This window comes from Apodemus sylvaticus, chromosome 5 (genome assembly GCF_947179515.1).
Source record: "Apodemus sylvaticus chromosome 5, mApoSyl1.1, whole genome shotgun sequence".
NCBI lineage: Eukaryota > Metazoa > Chordata > Mammalia > Rodentia > Muridae > Apodemus > Apodemus sylvaticus.
The window spans coordinates 29,137,894-29,158,910 of record NC_067476.1 but is presented as its reverse complement, the minus strand read 5'-3'; the positions used below and the strand labels follow the sequence as shown (position 1 = coordinate 29,158,910).

Genomic DNA, 21,017 nt, shown 5'->3' with positions numbered 1-21,017 from the left:
TTGGGAATAATGTTTTGGGAACAAATCCTGGGATTTAAATAGCTTTCATTATACACTATCATCTATCTCACAAATCCTGGCTCACTCTCTCCATGCCTTACGCTCTCAGAAACTGCATCTTCACAACTCACAGGGGAAGATAAGAGTGGTGCTCAGGGAGGCGGAGGTTTTGAAGGCTATAGGTTAGAACTGGGATCTTAACTCCTCATTTCTTAATATGAACAAAGATTTAAATATTCTTTTAAAAGTTTTAGATTTATTTTATTTTAGTGAGTGTGCCTGGGGCCTGTGGATATCAGAAGAGGGCATCAGAGTTCCTTCAACTGGAGTTACAGATGATTGTGAGCCATCATGTGGGTACTGGGAAATGAACTTGGGTCCTCAAGAAGAACAAGTGCTCTTAATGGATGAGCTAACACTCCACTCCCAGACACTTATATTTTCTACCTCATTTTCCCTGTGCAAAAGGCCAGTAATACCTATCTCACTGCTGTGTTTTGTGATCATTAGAATGAAAGGCCACATTGTAAATAGCCTAGTTAAAGGTAACTATTATGAAGAATGCATATGTTACCCAGAGGCCAAAAACCAAACCAACCAAAAACCCCAAGAAGGGTCCTTGCTATTATAAGAAGGAAGGGTCCCCAGGGACTGAACCATCAACCAAGAGGTACACATGATTCCAGCCAAAAATGTGGCAGAGGAATGCCTTTCGGGCATCAGTGGGAGGAGTGGTCCTTGGCCAGGTGAAGGTTCAATAGATGTCCCAATAAAGGGAAATGGGGGGGAGGGGAGAGTGGGTTGGGTGGAGGGGCATATACATGGAGGTGGGGGGGTGGAAGGAAGGGTTGGGGGTTTTGGGGGAGGGGGAAATTGAAAAAGGTTTTACCATTGGAAATGTAAATGAAGATTATATTCAATAAAAAAATAAAAAATAAAAAGAAGGAGGGGCTAATATTTTGTGGGCTTGTGTCTCCTCTTCTGTTCTACCCTCACTGCAAATCTGTGAAGTTGGCTTCCTTCATAGAACTTGGCTACCCAGTGGTGCTGGGTATTCACATGCATGGCAGATGTACAGAGCTTTTGCGACTTCTTCCCCCACGAAAAACAAAAAGCAAAGAGAATGTACACGCATCAAAATTCTTTGGGGACTATTTTGCTATTTTTTTTTAAATCAAGCTATCCCTTATCTGTATGCTCCTCACTACTAAGCCAATTTCATTTAAAAATTCAGAGTTCAGGAAAAGCTGCATGGATAAGAAAATAAATACTTATAAGTAAAGAAATTAGCTTTTGTCTTTAAATATTAATGACACTCATGAATGTCATTTATAAATAATTTCTCTGTGGCCTCCTCCTCAAACTAGTGCACAGTAAGAATAACAAAGCATTTTATTTTCATGTCTGAGTGAGGACACTTCCATCTGATCAGTCAAGTAACACAAAGGTATTGGCTTGTGTAGTTCTGTACACTGTCTCAAAGAAACCGAGTTTGTTAGGGATATCTGATCCAGTGTGTGCCAGAACAAAAGGCATCTTTGTTCCTGCCACATATCTTAAGGAGATGTGTCTTACTGACCAGAAAAGCACATGTGAGCTGAATGTTGCTAAAACACAGAAGGCCTCTAGTACAGTTTCACATTTCATGGTAAAGTTCTATTTTATGCTCACATACATGAAAGGAACATACAAAATACTGTATGTATTATTTATGAAACCATAATACAGTTACACCTTCCTCATTTTTTGAGACCAGGGCTCATTATACAGTTGTCTCCCAGTATAGCTCATGCCTAATCCCACATTTTTAAATGAACTTCCTACCAGTAGGAGGGAAACTTGCTGCACAGAAAGATCTATCCAACCTCGCAGTAGACAGAGACCTCAGAAGTGTGATAAGGCACAGAATTCAGGTTCATTTTGAAACAAAAGATGCAAAGATTAGTCTGTTGGCCTTAATTCTAAAAACTGGTTAGGCCAAAATAGTTTTTAAGTTCTCAATTTATAATTTTAATTGAATAAGAAATAAGGGACAGTAAAAACATCTAGTATATTTTATGTAGAGGGAATTATTTTATCATTTACTCTGATAATCTTACAAATTGATTTTATTTTGCATATGAGAGTAATGAATTTAAACAATATCACCAGAATTGAATAGTTCTGAATACAGAATAATCAACCTCTATCTACCCTGTTTAGGATTAATTAAAATTAATTTTGCAGCTAAGAAAGCTACATTAAAAAGTACACATATATATATACATATACATGAATGTATATGTATATATACATATATATATATCACAGAAAGCTAAATTATTCAAAAAAAATTGTTTACTGATATTTATTAACATACAAATTTATTTTCAGTTGAATTTTTGCTTTATTTATGTTTATCCATGTGCATGCATTTGCTGTTTTATTTATCCTTACGTGTGTGCTAATGACCAGTCCACAGAAGTCAGAGGATGACTTGCAGCAGCCCTCATCTTTCACCATGTGGATCCCAGGGACTGAATTCATTCCTTGGGCTTGAGAGTAAGCACCTTTATCCACTGTGCTTTATTCGGTTTTTTAAGTGCCTGATGATTTTCCAATGGCTTTTAATTGTTTTGAAGTTATTTACCTACCATAGTTTCTTGATTTAAATCTGCTTCTGAGGCTCTAAGATACAGTCACACTGAGCTACGTTATTCATAGATGGTTCAGTGGCCGTGAGAGAGGAGTAATGGTAGTGGTTTCTGAAACTAAACAAAAGGAAGGTACACACCGCTGTGCATTTCTGTGATAAAACCATATACATCTCCAGGAAAATGTTTACTTACTGTGTACACACCACACACACACACACACACACACACACACACACACACACACACACACACACACAAACACTGTATATTGTTTCTGGGAAAATACTGGAATATTTGAAAAATTTTAAGAAACTCTTTAAAAGTACTCCTAAAAATGGCATCAGAGAGGAATAAAATATATTCAAATTCTAATCAAATGAAAATCATACTTAATGATTTAATAAGATTCCTTTATAAATTAGTTATCATGTAAATAAAAACAAGGGAAATCAAGCATTATAAATATAACATTAAAATATTAAACACACAGATATCTTTTATAAAACTTATACTGAAGGAGTAAGTTATTTGAAGATACTTAATGGTTTATGTATAATTATTTTAGATTTTTGTATACTTACAAGCTAGGTCTTCCATTTAATTTCTAGATTACTGAAAAACTGATAGACAACCTTATCATTTTATCCTTGGTCATAATCTCAGTCTCACTCTAATAAATGTGGCACTAGCGATGGCCATCATTACTCTTCATCCACATTAAACAAGTAAAAGAAGCAATTCCCATCAAATATCCAATGAAAGTTTTTACAGAAATTGAAAAAATAATCTACAAGTTTGCATGGAAGAACAAAGAATCCTGGATAGCCCAAACACTCTTAAACAAAACAAAACAAAACTCTGCTGGAGATATTCCCATTTCTGAGAACCACAGTAACAAACACAGCATGATACTGGTGTAAAACCAGACATACTAATCAATGCACTCAGCTGGGGGACCCTGAGTCAATTCCAAGCACCTATAACCATCTGACATTTGACAAAATGACAAAAAAAAAAAAATACACGGGAGGAAAGATAGCATCTTTAATGAATGGCTTTGGGGAAATGGGATACCTACATGTAGAAGAATGACTCTCATCCTCCACACAAATCATCTACAATGCATAAAAAAATTTAGTGTCGGAACTAAAACTCTCAAGCTTCTACAAGCGAGAGTAGGGGCTAGAGTTCAGGTGGGACACTCTGAATAGGACTTTGGTCGCCAAGGAATAGGACCACAGTGGTTTGAATGAGTTTGGCTCTTTTATGTGAATGCTTGATCCCTGGTTGGTTGGAATGTTTGGGAAGGATTAGGAGGTGTGGCCTTGTTGGAGGTGTGTCATTGTAGGTTGGATTTGAGGTCTCAAAAGACTCCTTCAACTCCAAGTGTTCTCTCTGCCTTGTGGGGATGTGGATCAAAATGTGAACTGTAAGCTGTTCTTTTGCCCCACGGTCAAAGAACCTAGCCCCATGAAACTGTGAGCCAAATTAAATGCTTGCTTTTTTATAAGTTACCCTTATCATGATATTTTTATCTCACAGTAATGGTAATAGTAATGGTAATGGTAATGGTAATGGTAGCTAAGGCAAGGACCAAGAACAAATAACACTTCATGAAATACAAAAGAAACTGATAATAGAATGAAGAAGCATCCTATAAAATGGGAAAAAATTATTTACCAGATATATATCTGACAGAAGATTAGTGTTTAGAATCTAGCAAAGAATTAAAAAACTAAATACCAGAAAAACTAAATACCAGAAAAACAAGTAACTCAGTTATTGTGGGCTATGGAACTGAACAGAGGATTAGAACAGAGTATTTCTTAGAAGTTGAAATATAAACGATTAGAGAAAAAATTGTAATTATTTATGATCCTTAACTATCTTGTGGAAATGCAAATTAAAACTATTTTGAGATTTCATCTTACCCTAGTCAGAATGGCTAATATTAAAAAAATAAAAGACAACAAATGGATGTAAAGATTTGGGGAATCAGAAACTTTCATTTATTTCTGTTGGGAGTAGAAGCTGGTATAGCCACGATTGAAATAGTGTGGCAGTTCTGCAGAAAACTAGAATCAGGTTTACTCTATGTTTCCGCTATACCATCATGGTCCAACAATGGAGTTGTGTAAGGAGAATTCTGAGTACCTGTGAGGCAACTCCAACTTCAACTGCTGTTATTCATGTTCCTCTAAGAAAAAACACAGTTTTGTCCCATGTGGCTTACCCCATCCCATGTGACTTGCCCACTGTGTGTGGCCTGTATTCGTGATTGTACAATTTATTCATGTGACTCCTCTTAATCCTCAGAGTACAAATTGTCTGATGCTCTGAATAAAGTTGGATAATGCATGAGACTTGAGTCTGCCTCATTTATCAGCTCCATCTTCCTAGGCCCCACCACCTCTAGAGTGATAAACATACCATAACTTGGCATACACTCAAAGAAATGTGTAACTACAGACTCATGTTCCTCCATGTTCATAACTGCTCTGTTCACAATAGTTGGGAAATGGAAGCAGCGTGGATGACTACCACTCAATGCACAGACAAAAAAATGTGGTACCTGCACACAATGAAATTTTATTCAGTTGTAAAGAGAAAAGAAATTATGGGATCTGCAGATAAATGGAAGGAACCAGAAAACATTATATCGAGGTAACCCAGACCCAGGAATGTTGCATGTTTTCATTCATGTGTGGACCTTAACATTGAATCTTTTGATTTGTGTTTAAGTTGGAGCATAATCTAGAATACTAGAAAAGGACAATTAATGGGAAGGTGAAAAAAAGACTTTAAGAATAATGGGTAGAAGAACATAGGTTACATGAAGAATTAAAGGGGGAGATTAGACGGGAGGTTTAAATAGAGAGAGGAACAGGAGTATAAAACAAAGTAGGGTATTGGAGATAGATAAATAACACTAAGGTGTAGGGGAATTTCCCCCAGTTATTTGATTGGTTGGTAAGGATGACAGGAAGCCAATCACTGGGTGTAGATATGAAGGCAGGATCTTTCAGGCAGAACAGGAAGAGAAGGGGAGAAGAGAAGGATCAGACAAAATGGAGGATGGAGAGAGACAATATGGAGGGAGAAGGAAATGAAGATGGAGCTGATCCAATGCCCTGGAAGAGAGGTAAGTAGCTAGGGATTTCATGGCTGGGTAATATAGTAGTGTAGGGTTCATTGTCCAATCTAGGGGTGTAGCTTGTGTTTATATCAATTTAGTTTTGTGTTCTTTGCATGGGCATTTTGAGGTTGGAGATTTACCGTTAATAAATCTGGCTGGTATATTACAAGTCTCTAGTGTTTTCATTTCATGGGGCTAAGGGGAGCTGAATGACAGCTCCAGGCATTTCATGAAAACTGGCTTGGCCAGCTTAGCAAGCAGAGAGAGCTAGCTTGGGAGCGGGTTTTTGACTGGAACAGCTTGGCAGAAGGCTGGCGGTAGGAACCAGGGCAAGATGGTTGCTTGGGGCTGGTCATGGGGGTGGGAGAGACTGCCAATGCTGGTACATAACCAGAATTAGCGTGGATCATTTTTTAAAAACTCCACACTACACTAAGGTTGTAAAAACATTGAAAACCTACTATTTTATAAGCTTTGTGTATACATATGTTCATAGAAAAGCATCTAATTGGTATTACTCTACTAATGGGAAAATGCTCCTCCCAGAAGTAATAGATTGCCAAACAAAAAGCCTTTGCCAAGTATTGGATACCTTTTTTTCCAGTTGTTGGTCAGGGGTGCCCTGGAGATCCCCGAAACAGTATAGAATATTGCATAGTTCTTGGCTGCCCACCAAGAAGTCAATGGTTGCTGAAGATGATACACATTTTGGTCACAGGACATGGAGAAATCAAGTTGTTACTAAACAGGAAGCTTCCTTCCTTGACTAATTTTTGCAGTACCAGAAGGTGCTGTATAGGTTCTGAGTGAGAGAGTCATCAACAGTCTTACCTAGCTGTGAATCCTATGTGATAACTATGAGAGTCAAAAATGTCCTTGACAACAGTGGCATGACTGCTATGGGGGCAACCAAGCACTTTCTAATAGGATGTAAGGATTGTTCCAAAGAAGGGAACACATGCCTTATTCTGGTCAAGAGTCCAGGTCTCAGGGTGAATTTACAGCTATTATTTTGCTAAACTGACATAATTATCAAACTCTCCTCTAAATTTTTATGTCTCTCTCCATTAGTCTATGGACAATGATGGAGTACCATCTATATCACAGGTTTCATAATTGAGATGAGACATCTGTCTTCAAGCTTCACATTTATTTCTGGGATGTCTTGGGGTTCTGGGCTAATGAACAATACTATGTGTAGAGTTAGAAGGCCAAGGTTCGAATTTGCCTGAACAGCCTGTGACTTGTATCTTTACCAATGCCTCCTCTCTGAGCTTCAGTTCTCTCCTCTGTAAACTGGGGATAAAGATATAGATCCTGATCAGTTACTGAGCTCTACAATGAACATTAATATAAAGCTGCTTTACAAACACCAAAGTATTCTTTCCCAAAATGTTACTCATATATGTGGTGCTATTTTTAGTAGAACATTATAAAAACCTTTCAACATTTTAATCATTATATATTTAAATCAATTCATATTTAATAATACTCACACAGTATATCTGGGGAATGAAGGAGTTATTTAAACTTTTAAGGTGGCCTGAAGTTTAGTATATGAATGCACAACTAGTATTTGTTGACAAAATAAACTAATACATGAAAAAGAAAAATATTAAATAAGTAACAGTACAGGCAATATGCAGTGCTAGTTACAGTCTGGGAAACACAGATCTGAAGTAATATACAAAAACAAATCATCCATTAGCTACTATAAAGTTATTAAATAGAAACAGTGAAGTTACCAGTAAATACCTAAAAATAATAACACCTTTAAACTGAAAAATGCCACTAACTTAAGAGTAATACTATTTCAGTACTTTTGAGACAACTGAAATTAGTAGTAAATAATAACTGTTTGGTATTAAAAGTTGATTTATTTATGATTGGAAAGATAAAAATAATTCCCCAGCGCAGAGCAGATGTGAAACTTCTTCATAAACCCTGGCATTTTCAGTGTGCCAACCAGCCCATCACCACCATCCTATCCAGTGACACTCTCAACAGCGCTTTGGCAGCCACTTCCATTTTACTGGGATTTAAGTGTTTTTAAGTGTTACAGAATTACTAAGAAAAAGTAATACCTCCAATGTGATATCAAGTACTTTATCATGCCACCATACATGAACAGAATAAAAGTTTGTGGAAAACGCGAGTTTCTAGAAGACAGTGTCCCAGATGCCTGGGTTAGAGTCGCCTGAGAATTTAGATTCCATTTGCTGCTGACTAGATGGAAGCTGCTCTAAAGCTTGGGAACTGCCATCTACATTAATCTCAGTTATCAGTCTGTGGAGGAACAAACCTCTGATTCTAGTTTAATCTTGCTTAAGGGGACGAAAGGTCACCACAGTTAAAGTTTATAGTCTTACCTAGCTTTTCGGTCAGTTTAATATTTTTCTTGATATTCACATCTTTGGACTGGTCTAGTTCTTGATTCTTGTTATCTTTCAAATTTGGATTAGGGACTGACTTTGTTGGTCCGGATTTCATCTTTCTTATTACTTCCAATATGATTCTGCTTCATTTCTAAGAAGATTCTGGGAGTAGCAGAACATTGGTTACCTTTACCATAACACTAGTCAAAACACAACCCAAAGACTGTGGCTATGTAGAAAAAGATTCATTTCCAACAGTGGTTAGGAAAAATAGAGAAGGAAAAGTGAATGCATGAGGAACATGTTGGACACAGGATCACAGTACTACAGACTACAGATTAGCTGCCATGTGTAATCAAGTACACAAAGAACATTCCTTAAATAAAGTGCTAAGAGATTATATCCCTGGAACATAGAGACAGCCATCTTTTGGCTATTTATGGCACTCTCAAAAATCTGTGTACCCAGTCAGAATGGCTAAGAGCAAAAACTCAGGAGACAGCAGGTGGTGGTGAGGATGTGGAGAAAGAGGAACATTCCTCCACTGCTGGTGGGGTTGCAAATTGGTACAACCACTCTGGAAATCAGTCTGGCAGTTCCTCAGAAAACTGGGAATGATACTACCAGAGGACCCATTATACCACACCTCGGCATATATACCCAGAGGATTCCCCAGCATGTAATAAGGACACATGATTCACTATGTTCATAGCAGCCCTATTTATAATAGCCAGAAGCTGGAAAGAACCCAGATGTCCCTCAATGGAGGAATAGATACAGAAAATATGGTATATTTACGCTATGGAATATTACTTAGCTAGTAAAAACAATGAATTTATGAAATTCTTAGGCAAGTGGGTGGAACTAGAGAATGTCATCCTGAGTGAGGTGACCCAATCACAAAAGAACATACATGGTATGCCTTCACTGATAAGTGCATATTAGCCCAGAAGCTCGGAATACCCAAGAAATAACTTACATATCAAATGATGCCCAAGAAGAAGGAAGAAAAGGCCCCTGGAGAGAGCATATACTAGCAGCTTAATGGCACACCTGAAAGCCCTGGAACAAAAAGAAGTTCATTCACCCAAGAGGAGTAGAAGGCAGGAAATCATCAAACTCAGGGCTGAAATCAATCAAGTAGAAACTAAGAGAACCATACAAAGAATCAAGAAAACCAGGAGCTGGTTCTTTGAGAAAATCAACAAGATAGATAAACCCTTAGCCAGACTAACCAAAGGGCACAGAGATAGTATCCAGATTAACAAAATTAGAAATGAAAGGGAGATATAACAACAGAAACTGAGGAAACTCAAAAAATCATTAGATCTTACTACCAAAGCCTATACTCAACACAACTGGAGGAATGGACAATTTCCTAGACAAATACCAAACACCAAAATTAAATCAGGATCAAATAGATCATCTAAACAGGCCCATAACCCCTAAAGAAATAAAAGGGGTCATAGTCTCCCAACCAAAAAAAGCATGGGACCAGATGGCTTCAGTGCAGAATTCTATCAGACCTTCAAAGAAGACCTAACACCAACACTTTTCAAACTGTTCCACAAAATAGAAACAGAAGGAACACTACTCAACTTGTTCTACGAAGCCACAATTACACTGATACCAAAACCACACAAAGATCCAACAAAGAAAGAGAAATTCAGGTCAATTTCCCTTATGAATATCGATGCAAAAATACTCAATAAAATTTTTGCCAACCAAATCTAAGAACACATCAAAACGATCATCCACCACGATCAAGTGGGCTTCATCCCATGGATGCAGGGATGGTTCAATATAAGGAAATCCATCAATGCAATCCACTACATAAACAAACTCAAAGAAAAAAAACATATGATCATTTCATCAGATGTTGAAAAAGCATTTGACAAAATTCAGCATTCTTTCATGCTAAAAGTCTTGGAAAGAACAGGAATTCAAGGCCCATACCTAAACATAGTTAAAGCAATATACAGCAAATGGGTAGCCAATATCAAACTAAATGGAGAGAAACTTGAAGCAATCCCACTTAAATCAGGGACTAGACAAGGCTGCTCTCTCTCTCCATATCTTTTCAATATAGTACTTGAATTTCTAGCTAGAGCAATTAGACAACATAAGGAGGTCAAAGGGATACAAATTGGAAAGGAAGAAGTAAAATTATCACTATTTGCAGATGACATGATAGTATACTTAAGTGACCCAAAAAACTCCACCAGAGAACTCCTACAGCTGATAAACAACTTCAGCAAAGTAGCAGGTTATAAAATCAACTCAAGCAAATCAGTTGCCTTACTATATCCAAAGGATAAGCAGGCTGAGAAAGAAGTTAGGGAAATGACACCCTTCCCAATAGCCATAAACAATATGAAATATCTTGGTGTGACTCTAATCAAACAAGAGAAAGATCTATACGACAAGAACTTCAGGTCTCTGAATAAGGAAATCAAAGAAAACCTCAGAAAATGGAAAAATCTTCCATGCTCATGGATTAGCAGGATTAATATAGTTAAAATGGCCATCTTGCCAAAAGCAATATACAGATTCAATGCTATCCCCATCAAAATCCCAACTCAGTTCTTCACAGAGTTAGAAAAAGCAATTCTCAAATTTATCTGGAATAACAAAAAACCCAGTATAGCTAAAACTATTCTCAACAGTAAAAGAACTTCTGGGGGAATCAGTATCCCAGACCTCAAGCAATACTACAGAACAATAGTGTTAAACACTGCATGGTATTGGCACAGGGACAGGCAAGTGGACCAAATGGAATAGAATTGAAGACCCAGAAATGAATCCATACACCTATGGTCACTTGATCTTTGACAAAGGAGCGGAAAACATCCAGTGGAAAAAAGATAGCCTTTTCAACAAATGGTGCTGGTTCAACTGGAGGTCAGCATGCAGGAGAATTTGATTTGATCCATTCTTATCTCCTTGTACTAAGCTCAACTCCAAGTGGATCAAGGACCTCCACATAAAACCAGACACACTGAAACTAATAGAAAAGAAACTTGGGAAAACCCTTGAGGACATGGGCACAGGGGAAAAGTTCCTGAACAGAACACCAATAGCTTATGCTCTAAGATCAAGAATTGACAAATGGGATCTCATAAAATTACAAAGTTTCTGTAAGGCAAAGGACACTGTCAAAAGGACAAAACAGCAACCAACAAATTGGGAAAAGATCTTCACCAACCCTACATCAGATAGAGGGCTTATATCCAATATATACAAAGAACTCAAGAAGTTAGACCCCAGGGAACCAAATAACCCTATTAAAAATGGGGTACAGATCTAAACAAAGAATTTTCACCTGAAGAAATTCAGATGGCCAAGAAGCACCTTAAGAAATGCTCAACATCATTAGTTATTAGGGAAATGCAAATCAAAACAACCCTGAGATTTCACCTCACACCAGTCAGAATGGCTAAAGTTAAAAACTGAGGAGACAGCAGTTGTTGGCGAGGATGTGGAGAAAGAGGAACACTCCTCCACTGCTGGTGGGATTGTAAAATGGTACAACCACTATGGAAATCAGTCTGGCGGTTCCTAAGAAAACTGGATATGACACTTCAGGAGGACCCCGCTATACCTCTCCTGGGCATGTACCCAGAGGATTCCCCAGCATGCAATAAGGACACATGCTCCACTATGTTCGTAGCAGCCTTATTTATAATAGCCAGAAGCTGGAAAGAACCCAGACATCCCTCAATGGAGGAATGGATACAGAAAATGTGGTATATATACACAACTATTCAGCAATTAAAAACAATGAATTCATGAATTTTTTTAGGCAAATGGTTGGAACTGGAAAATATCATCCTAAGTGAGGTAACGCAATCAGAAAAGAATACACATAGGATGCAATCATTGATAAGTGGATATTAATTAGCCCTGAAGCTCTGAATACCGAAGATACAATTAGCATATCAAATGATTCCCATGAAGAAGGAAGAAGAGAACCCTAATCCTGGAAAGGCTTGATCCAGCATTGTAGGGGAGTACCAGGACAGAGAAAAGGGAGGGGGGAAAGATAGGAGAATGGATGGAGAGAAGAGGACTTATGGGACATATGGGGAGGAGGCAACTGGGAAAGGGGAAAGCTTTTGGATTGTAAACAAAGAATATAGAATATATATATATATAAAAGAAAGAAATCCACCTGCCTCTGCCTCCCAGAGTGCTGGGATTACAGGCGTGCGCCACCACCACCCGGCCTACATTTTTTTTTTAAAGCAGCTCAACATCACACCTGAAAGAATAAAAAGAAGAAATCACACCCAAAAAGAGTAGGTGACAAGAAATAATCAAACTTAGAGCTGAAATCAATAAAACAGAAATAACAAGAGCAATTCAAAGAGACAATAAAACAAAAAGTTGATGTTTTGAGAAAATCAATAAGATCAGAAAACTCTTATTCAAACTAAGAGACACAGAGAGAATATCCAAATTAATAAAATCAGAAATGAAAAGGGAAATGTAACAACAGACACCAAGGAAATTCAAAGAATCATTAGGACACACTTTAAAAATCTGCACGCCACAAAACTGGAAAGTCTAAAAGAAAAGTATAATTTCTTGATAGGTATTTCTTATCAAAGTTAAATCAAGATCAAATAAATAACTTAAACAGACCTATATGCCCTAGTAAAATAAAAGCAGTCATCAAAAGTCTCTGAACTAAGAGAAAGCTCAGGGCCAGATGGTTTTAGCACAGAATTCTACAAGACTTTCAAATTATTCTCCTCAAATTAGTCCATAAAATAGAAACAGAAGGAACATTAACCAATTCATTTTATGAGGCCACAGTTACCCTGATACTCAAAGACAAAAAAGAAAGAAAATTACAGATCAATTTCCCTTATGAACATATATGCAATAAAATACTAACAAACCAAATTCAACAACATATCCAAAAGGTCATTTACCATGATCAAGTGGGCTTCATCCCAGAGATGCAGGGATATATGAAAATCAGTACATATAATTGATTATGTAAACAAATTGCAAGAAAAAAGCCACATAATCATCTCATTAGAGGATATCATTAAATTAACTCACAAAATCAGTAGCTTTCCAAAATACAAATGACAAATGGACTGAGAAAGAAATCAGAGAAATGACACCATTCACAACAGTCCCAGACAATATGAAATACGTTGGTGTAACTCTAACCAAGAAAGTGAAAGACCTGTATGAAAGAAACTTCAAGTCTTTGACGAAAGAAATGAAAAGATGGAAAGATCTCCCTCTCTGTGCTCATGGACTGGCAGGATTAATAAAGTAAAGATGGCCATCTTACAAAAAGCAATATACAGATTCAAGGCAGTTCTCATCAAATCTCCAACACAATTCTGCACAGACAACTCTCAGTTTCATATGGAAATAGAGAAACACACGATTGCTAAAACAATCCTGAACATGAAAGAACTGCGGAAGGTCTCACCGTTCCTGATTGAAGTTATACTGTAAAGCTATAATGATAAAAACAGAAGATAAAGTAGGGAAGAGTCTTGTGCACATTGGCACAGAAAAAGACTTTCTGAACAGAACACTGTTAATGCAGGCTCTCAGATCAACAGTTAATAAATGTGACCTCATGAAGCATAAAGCTCTGCAGGAAAAAGACACCTCCATCATTCAGACAAGGCGGCAGCCCACAGAATGGGAAGAGACTTTTTTTTTTCTTTTTTAACCAACTCCTTTATATGATAAAGGGCTAATACCCAGAAAATTTAAAGAATTCAAGAAACTTGGTATAAAATATCAACTAACCCAATTTAAAAATGGGATACAGATCTAAACAGAGAATTCTCTAGGAGAGCAAACTTGAATGGTTATGACACACTCACAGAAAGATTCAACATCCTTAGTCATCAGGGAAATGCAAATGAAAACTATTTTGAAATTCTTCCTTACACTTGTCATAAAGGCTAAGATCAACAATACAAGTGACAGCTTGTGCTCGCAAGGAAACTGGTATGGCCACTAAGGAAACTAGTGTCGTTTCCAGTCAGGAAGATGGGAATAAATCTGCCTCATGACCCAACCATGCCCCTCACACCCACCTGTGAACCTCCCAGATGTGACTACTCACTTTTGAAACAGTAGCACCACAGTTATAGGGGTAATCAACCACCGCTCCCTAATTGGACTTGAGGTCACTCACTCCACAGGAGGGAACTTGTTCCAGGTACAGTAAATTTGGCCAAACCCAAACCCAAAAGCAAACCAAATTAAAAAAAAAAAACGTGGGGGTGGGGTGAAGCATGAGTCAAAGGTCCCAGCTAAACTGCTGTTTAGTTAAATTGACCTAGTGTTAAACTGCCTTTTAAATATTTATGTTTATGCTCCTAGACAAATGTTACTTGCAGCCTTCATCAGAGAATCATCTTGCTTTAAGGCAGACAGTCATGAGTATATAAGGTGTTGAGAATACAGGATAGCTTGTGTGCTCAGTTGTAAATATAATATCATCTGGGCAAGATAAAAAAATTCCAGAGTGCTAATGAACTCACAATCACTGTGAATGTCTGTACTGGTATGTACAGGAGGCCTATCAAGAGTGGGTTGGAAGAGGAGCTGGGGGGTAGGAGGGTGGGCACCTGGGTGCCCAATCTATCTCTGCTGAACTATTTGCTACTGATAGATTTGGAAAGAGGGGGAGTCTTTGCTTTTGGTATTGAACCCACAGAGGACCCAATAGGCTTCAGTGGATAATCTCAGTATAATGGTTGATGCTCCTGGTTAAATTAAATGGATATCAAAGCAAACTCAAAAGTCATGGATCTAGGAAAGATGGGGAGGGAGGAACAAGGGAGGTAAGAGGGAATGGGGAGTAAGAATAATTAAAATGCATTGTTTACATATGAACTTGTCAAATTAGTATTTGTGCTTTTTAAAAGTGGAAGCAAAATTATTAAAATGTGAACTTTATTTAAAAGTTATTGAAATAATAATACCCAAAGAAAACCACATTCCCTCAGAATCTTAGCACAATAGATTAGTGGTGGATGATACCTGCAATAACTGGATTAGCCATTTATTATGCCAAGATTCAAGGTGCATCTGTATATGGCCATGGGTGTATGTGTGTGTAAGTGTGTGTGTGTGTGAGTGTGTGTGTGTGTGTAATTCTGTCTCTCAGAACATACTGTTCATTACAAATGAATAAAAGAAAAAGAAATTAGAGCTTTCTGAGTAGTGTTACTACAAGGTACACACACCTTCCTGTGTTGCCTCACACAGCAGAGACCAACTTGGCTTCCTTCACATACTATTTAAAACCTCTCCTGGGGGGGGTGGGGCTGGAGAGATGGCTGAGCAGTTAAGAGCACTGACTTCTCTTCCAGAGGTCCTGAGTTCAGTTCCCAGCAACCACATGGTGGCACACAACAATCGGTAATGGGATCTGATATCTTCTTCTGGGGTGTCTGCAGCTACAGTGTAGTCATATACATTAAAAAAAATCTTTAAAATAACCTCTACTATAGTCAGGGGCAGGGGGGCTGGGAGATAGAGGAAGGAAGTCTGAATTGGTAAGTTTTCAAAATAATTGAGAAACTAGAGACTGTCAATTTTACTAAACAAAGTATTCTAAAAGGTTGTTAGGCAGAACTCCTTGAAATTAACAGCTAACACTAATTAACATTGAGAAATGCAACTTGTATGCTATGTGATAACATTCATAAAACCATCACAAACTATTTTACTTGCTTAGTATATATCCTGTGATTCTTTTTACTCTCACCCTGGTGAGTAAATCTCTACATACAGATAATAATCCAACAACAACTAAGATCTACTGCCTCAATTCAACGATTGTGGAGTTCAAGTTAATATAATTGTCTTAAGTAGGGGAAACAGGCTAATCTTTATTGGGGATTCTTCTGTTTTGAGAACATACAGAAGTCTCATTCAACTCTTGAAATACTAGTAACTACTGTTTCCACTAGAGGAGACCAAGGCCTTAGGGAGTAATATACACATGCAGGTCCATTTAATTGTCTGGTAGTAAGTACTATGGTAAACTCCTATCAGAATGTCCAAAGCGGGCTGCTCTTTCTGCAATGCTTAACTGTCTCTCATGTTCTCTATAGGATGCAGCAACATTGTATTTTGACAAACTGTCTCAGAAACTAGGCCTATCTTCTGCTACCTACTACACAGTAGGAAATATTAAAATGCCTTTCCAATAGAATAAACCAGGCACATTTATTCTAGAATGTTGCACTCTACTAAAGTCAGCCATTGACAAATACCAATGCTCTCCTCTGTATACTGAAGATTGCTCTGTATAATTGGGAGACAAAACAGGTAAACAGTTTGGTTTTAAAGAGTAGTCTGTGGTCCTGCTATTATTTAGTTTCCTAACTTACATTTGTCAAGAAAGAATTGTGAGTGGCTGCTAAGAACAAAGATTGTAAAATGTAAAAAAAAAATTGTGGCATGCAGTTGGGGGAATAACAAATCTATTCTACAAATGAGTTAACAGAGGTTTTATCTGGTAGCATCTGGCAGGATCTTGGATTAATTTACTTTGTTGTACATACAAACAGCAAAAGAAGGTTGGTTTAACATGACAACATGTAAGGCAGCTGTTTGGTTTACCATCGAGGTAAACACCAGGAGAAATGGCCTCGCAGTCCACAGTGGCCCAGTGGAACTAATAAGGTTTTACTGTACTAAATCTAGGCTTATATAAAGTGCTTAACACCTATAAGTACACAGAAGGAAACCCACAGTTCTTTTTAAAAACAGAAGGCTGTTTCTTAACATTCATGACTTTATTTATCCAACATTGCTGAGAGGGCCTATGTAAATAAAACTCATTATCATAATTAGTTCACTTCGATCAAAGGACACTTCGATTAAAAACTATCCTATTAGATATCTTTCTTGAGTAACAGATCATACTTTGCTGTACTCAGGTACTGAATATGTTTTAATCTTACCACGATGCTAGGGGTCATTAATACACCACACAAAGTCTACCTGGCTTGAATTCTGACGGTGTCATTTGAGTCTTTTGGGGTATCATGAAAATGATAAAAGTGTGCACCATTAATAATAAGACGAGGAAGGCTTTTCTCTGTTTTGTGAAATACACATAAAAATAAGTGCAGCAAAATAAGGTCTTTGTTTTCTTACGTATAAAAGCGATATGGGTCTTGAAAAGACTAGATGTTTAAAAAAAATGCTGCGGTGCCTAGAGCTTTCACTGCTATTGTATCTTGCTTTAAAAGTTTATTATGATGTCTCTCTCTCTCTCTCTCTCTCTCTCTCTCTCTCTCTCTCTCTCTCTCTCTCTGTGTGTGTGTGTGTGTGTGTGTGTGTGTGCATGTGTGTATAAAGGTCAGCAAACAATGTAGAGGTCAGTTCTCTTCTCTTGTCATGTGAAGTGACTCCTGGGGATCTAATTCAGGTGGTCAGGCTTGGCAGCAAATAACCTTTCCCTGCTAAGCCATTTTGTTAGCCCTGTAACTTGCTTTTGAGTGATAGGCAAATATTCTATGAATTATCATGAATATTTCATGTGATATTTTGGTTTTCACATCATAACGTATGCTTTAATTCATATATTTTGAATTACTAAAAAATACTTTTCATGTGTCTTGATAGCAAAGTTTTAACTTGAGAAATCAATATTCTAATGTCAATGAAGGGAGAAAATAATTTTCCCAAAATAATTTCATGTTCTATGCAGGAAGAATCTGGTTTTTAAAAGCACTCTTACTTTATAGTCAGTAGAAATGTAAATAAATTGCTGTTTTAGATGTAGCAACAAAATGATTTTTAAAGTCATCTAAAGATCAGGAGGGCATGAGGTGATTTAGCAGGTGGAATGCTTGAGTTTACATCTCCATATAAAAGCCAGGCAGGTGTGGTGGCCCACAGGGACAAAGGGCTGTGCCAGACTAGATGAAACAAAGAAGCCAGGGGCAGTGAAGGAACCAGAAACTGAGGAAGACACTTGCCATCCACCAGGGACCTCCAGGACCTCCACAGTCACACAGTCCATGTATATATGCACCCATCCATACATATGTGCCTACATACATGCAAACACATGCCATACATACTTATACAAACAGTACATGCTTTTATCATGTGAGGGTACACCATGGCATCTAGGAGCAGACTTACGCAAGAACAATGTTTGGAGGAGGGTCATAATTTTTCTGCAGTTGTCTATTTTTATAAAATGGCACCTGAACAGCCTTGGTTCATTTGCACAGAAGTTGTAAAGCAGTTTAGTGAGTCTCTCTTGGATTTGTAGCAGTTCCATTTACAAGCAGCCCAACTTTGCTGTTTCTAATTATCTTTTGAATAAACTGTCAAAAATATTTAGGTTTATCAACTTAACAGATGCTTGGCTGGCCTCAGAGAGCATTAAGAATAAAACGCTTTGTGAACTGCAATATGGAATTCATTTTCTTATCAAAAGTAGAAACACCGGGCTCAAAGTGTATCATGACAAGTATATACTAGGCATATAAGCAAGGGTTTGAGGACCTCCTGGCCCCATGACGAGAGACAGTCCTTTTATTGTGCTGGCAAAAACGCTCTTGGTTTCCTGCCATTAAATCTAAGTGCCAGCTTAAGTCTGAGCAGAGCTGAATTGCTTTGCACAACACCCTCTTTATGAGAACAGTGTATACCTGTAAGAGAGATTCTTATTAGCTAAGAAGATGAGAAAGTCTGTTTCTTCATATGAGGGAATTGGGCATGATTTTCTCCTTTTAAACATTCTGCATGTTTCTTACAGCCAATTTTACCAACTGCAAGAAAGGTCAGAAATTCCTATTTATTTCTTCTATCTCAGACGGTAGTTCATGGAGACATTTTCATTTAACTTATATGGTCAGATTGTGTTAAGTAGACACAGACTACTCATATAAACATTCCCACATGTTATAAAGGCCCAGAACTTCCTCTGAAAAGAATTTATGTGTTACTGGCTGCTTTCTGTAATGGTTGTAGCTTCACCCAGACTTTTACCAATGCCCTACCTCTGGATGTCACATGTAAACCTGTGGAGGAGAGCTGTCTGTTGGCACACCTTGCTACCTGGGAGCGACCCTTCCTCTGCCATATTTCTCCCAGTCATTGACACTTGTCTTCCTCTATTTATGGAGTAAAGGGCTACATAAATACAGAGAAGGAAGGCAGAGTTGACAGAATTCCAGAAGTCTGCTTTAGGAATAGAGGCAACCTGAGCCTAGTGGGTCTGTAAGTTTTTCATAACTCACCCCTTGGCAATATGATACTTGGATGACTATAACCATCCCCTCTTCATTTTATGTTCCAGAAGCTTGTGAGACCTCAATGAGTCATGAAGAATCTTAAAATCAAATCCAAAGAATCCAAAGTGATGATAACAAAAAAAAAAAAAAAAGAATAATTGATACTTGAACAGAGGTTAGTATTTGACAATGGATAAAGATTGGTATACCTTCCCTTCCTCGGGGCTCTGTTGGCATGAATTGTGAACGTCGTCTTCTCTTATGAATTTTCCAGGCCAGGAAGTCAGTCCTTTGATTTGGCCCCAGACCAAGTCGCCAACGTTGAACGTCCTTGGTCTATAGTGTATCAACTCTTGTGAAGAGGGGGAGTCTGGATTCCTTAGGTCGTCTTCACTACTAATGCTTTTAGCATCGGAGGGACTAGGCACACACCCATTAATGCTTTTGGCATTAAAGTCTCCATTGTAATGAATGTAGTCTTTGACCAGAGAACTTTCCAAACTATTCGAAGAACCTGGAGACTGCCCCTCTAGGACTAGGTCTTGTTTCGCAGTGCCTAGCAGCTCTCCAAAGCCCCGACTCTGACGAGGTCTGTTCCCATTAATGTGTGTACATCTCTCCACAGTACTCTCTAGTCTCTCTTTAAAACTCATCATAGTTCTTTTGTAGTTATTATACCTGAAATTTTCCTCCAGAATCTTATCACCTTGACAGTTTCTTGGTGGTAACAATATCGGGTGTTGTTCCCCAGCTAGAAATGGCAGTGTAGAGACATTGTTGGGCCTTTCATGGCAAGGACTACTATGGATATGGCCTGGATGATCTAAAAACTCCTCATACTTCCACCTGTTGCGCTCCCCTCTGGGACTTTGCTCCCCATCCCATTGTTTTCTGGATGTGTGGCAGCTCGCTGACTTGAAACACTCAAACCCATCTCCTTCACTGGAGTTCTTCCCGTGGTCTATGTTCTTGGGTAGCCGCGCCCCTCTTGCATTCCTCAGCCTGCCATCATGATCCACTCCTCCCATGTTCCGCCCGTGGATGACGGCGCTCACAGCACTGGACAGATTTAATGGGTCACCAATGGAAGCAGTGAAGGCACTCATGGCGCTCAGGGCTGGGATAGGGCTGATTTGAGTCGTGCTGTTGACAGCAGTGGTGATGACAACCTGCATTCCTTTGCTGGCTGCATCCACAACTGCTTTGTAAATGGCATCTACGGAGGCATCGCCTTGGCCACCCATAACGAGGCTGTCCTTCATGTGCTGACCAAGAGATGGGTCCATCCTTGGCTGCAGCTCACAAGGTGTATCTTGGAAATGTGGAAGTACAAGGTTTGGGTTCTCAGGAAGTGCTGTGAGCCCAGGCTGAGTGCTTATTCTTTTATTTAGAAGAGCTGCATCTCCTTGCATCCTCACCTTAAATAGGTAGGAGGGAGGGAGGGAGGGAGGGAGAGAGAGAGAGAAAGAGAGAGAGAGAGAGAGAGAGAGAGAGAGAGAGAGAGAGAGGAGAAAAATATGAAGACCTTGAGAAAGAAGATCATAATTTTAAGATTCACCAAAAGATAAACAAGGAAGCACAAAGAACAAGAATAAAAATAAAAGGAAAAATCATT

At 38.3% G+C, this 21,017-nt stretch overlaps 1 protein-coding gene across 3 annotated transcripts in view; it reads right to left on the bottom strand.

The window, feature by feature from the left end:
- The window catches only part of Mbd5 (methyl-CpG binding domain protein 5), a 67,466-nt gene that overhangs the window by 15,405 nt on the left and 31,044 nt on the right, over positions 1-21,017 (bottom strand). For 2 of the 3 annotated variants that reach the window (XM_052182448.1, XM_052182449.1), the window contains exon 7: positions 19,612-20,820. In XM_052182448.1, coding sequence (XP_052038408.1) covers positions 19,612-20,820 — 1,209 coding nt within the window. Of the gene's footprint in view, positions 1-8,141; positions 8,310-19,611; positions 20,821-21,017 lie in introns of all 3 variants that reach the window. The other variant, XR_007977847.1, reaches the window with a different exon arrangement.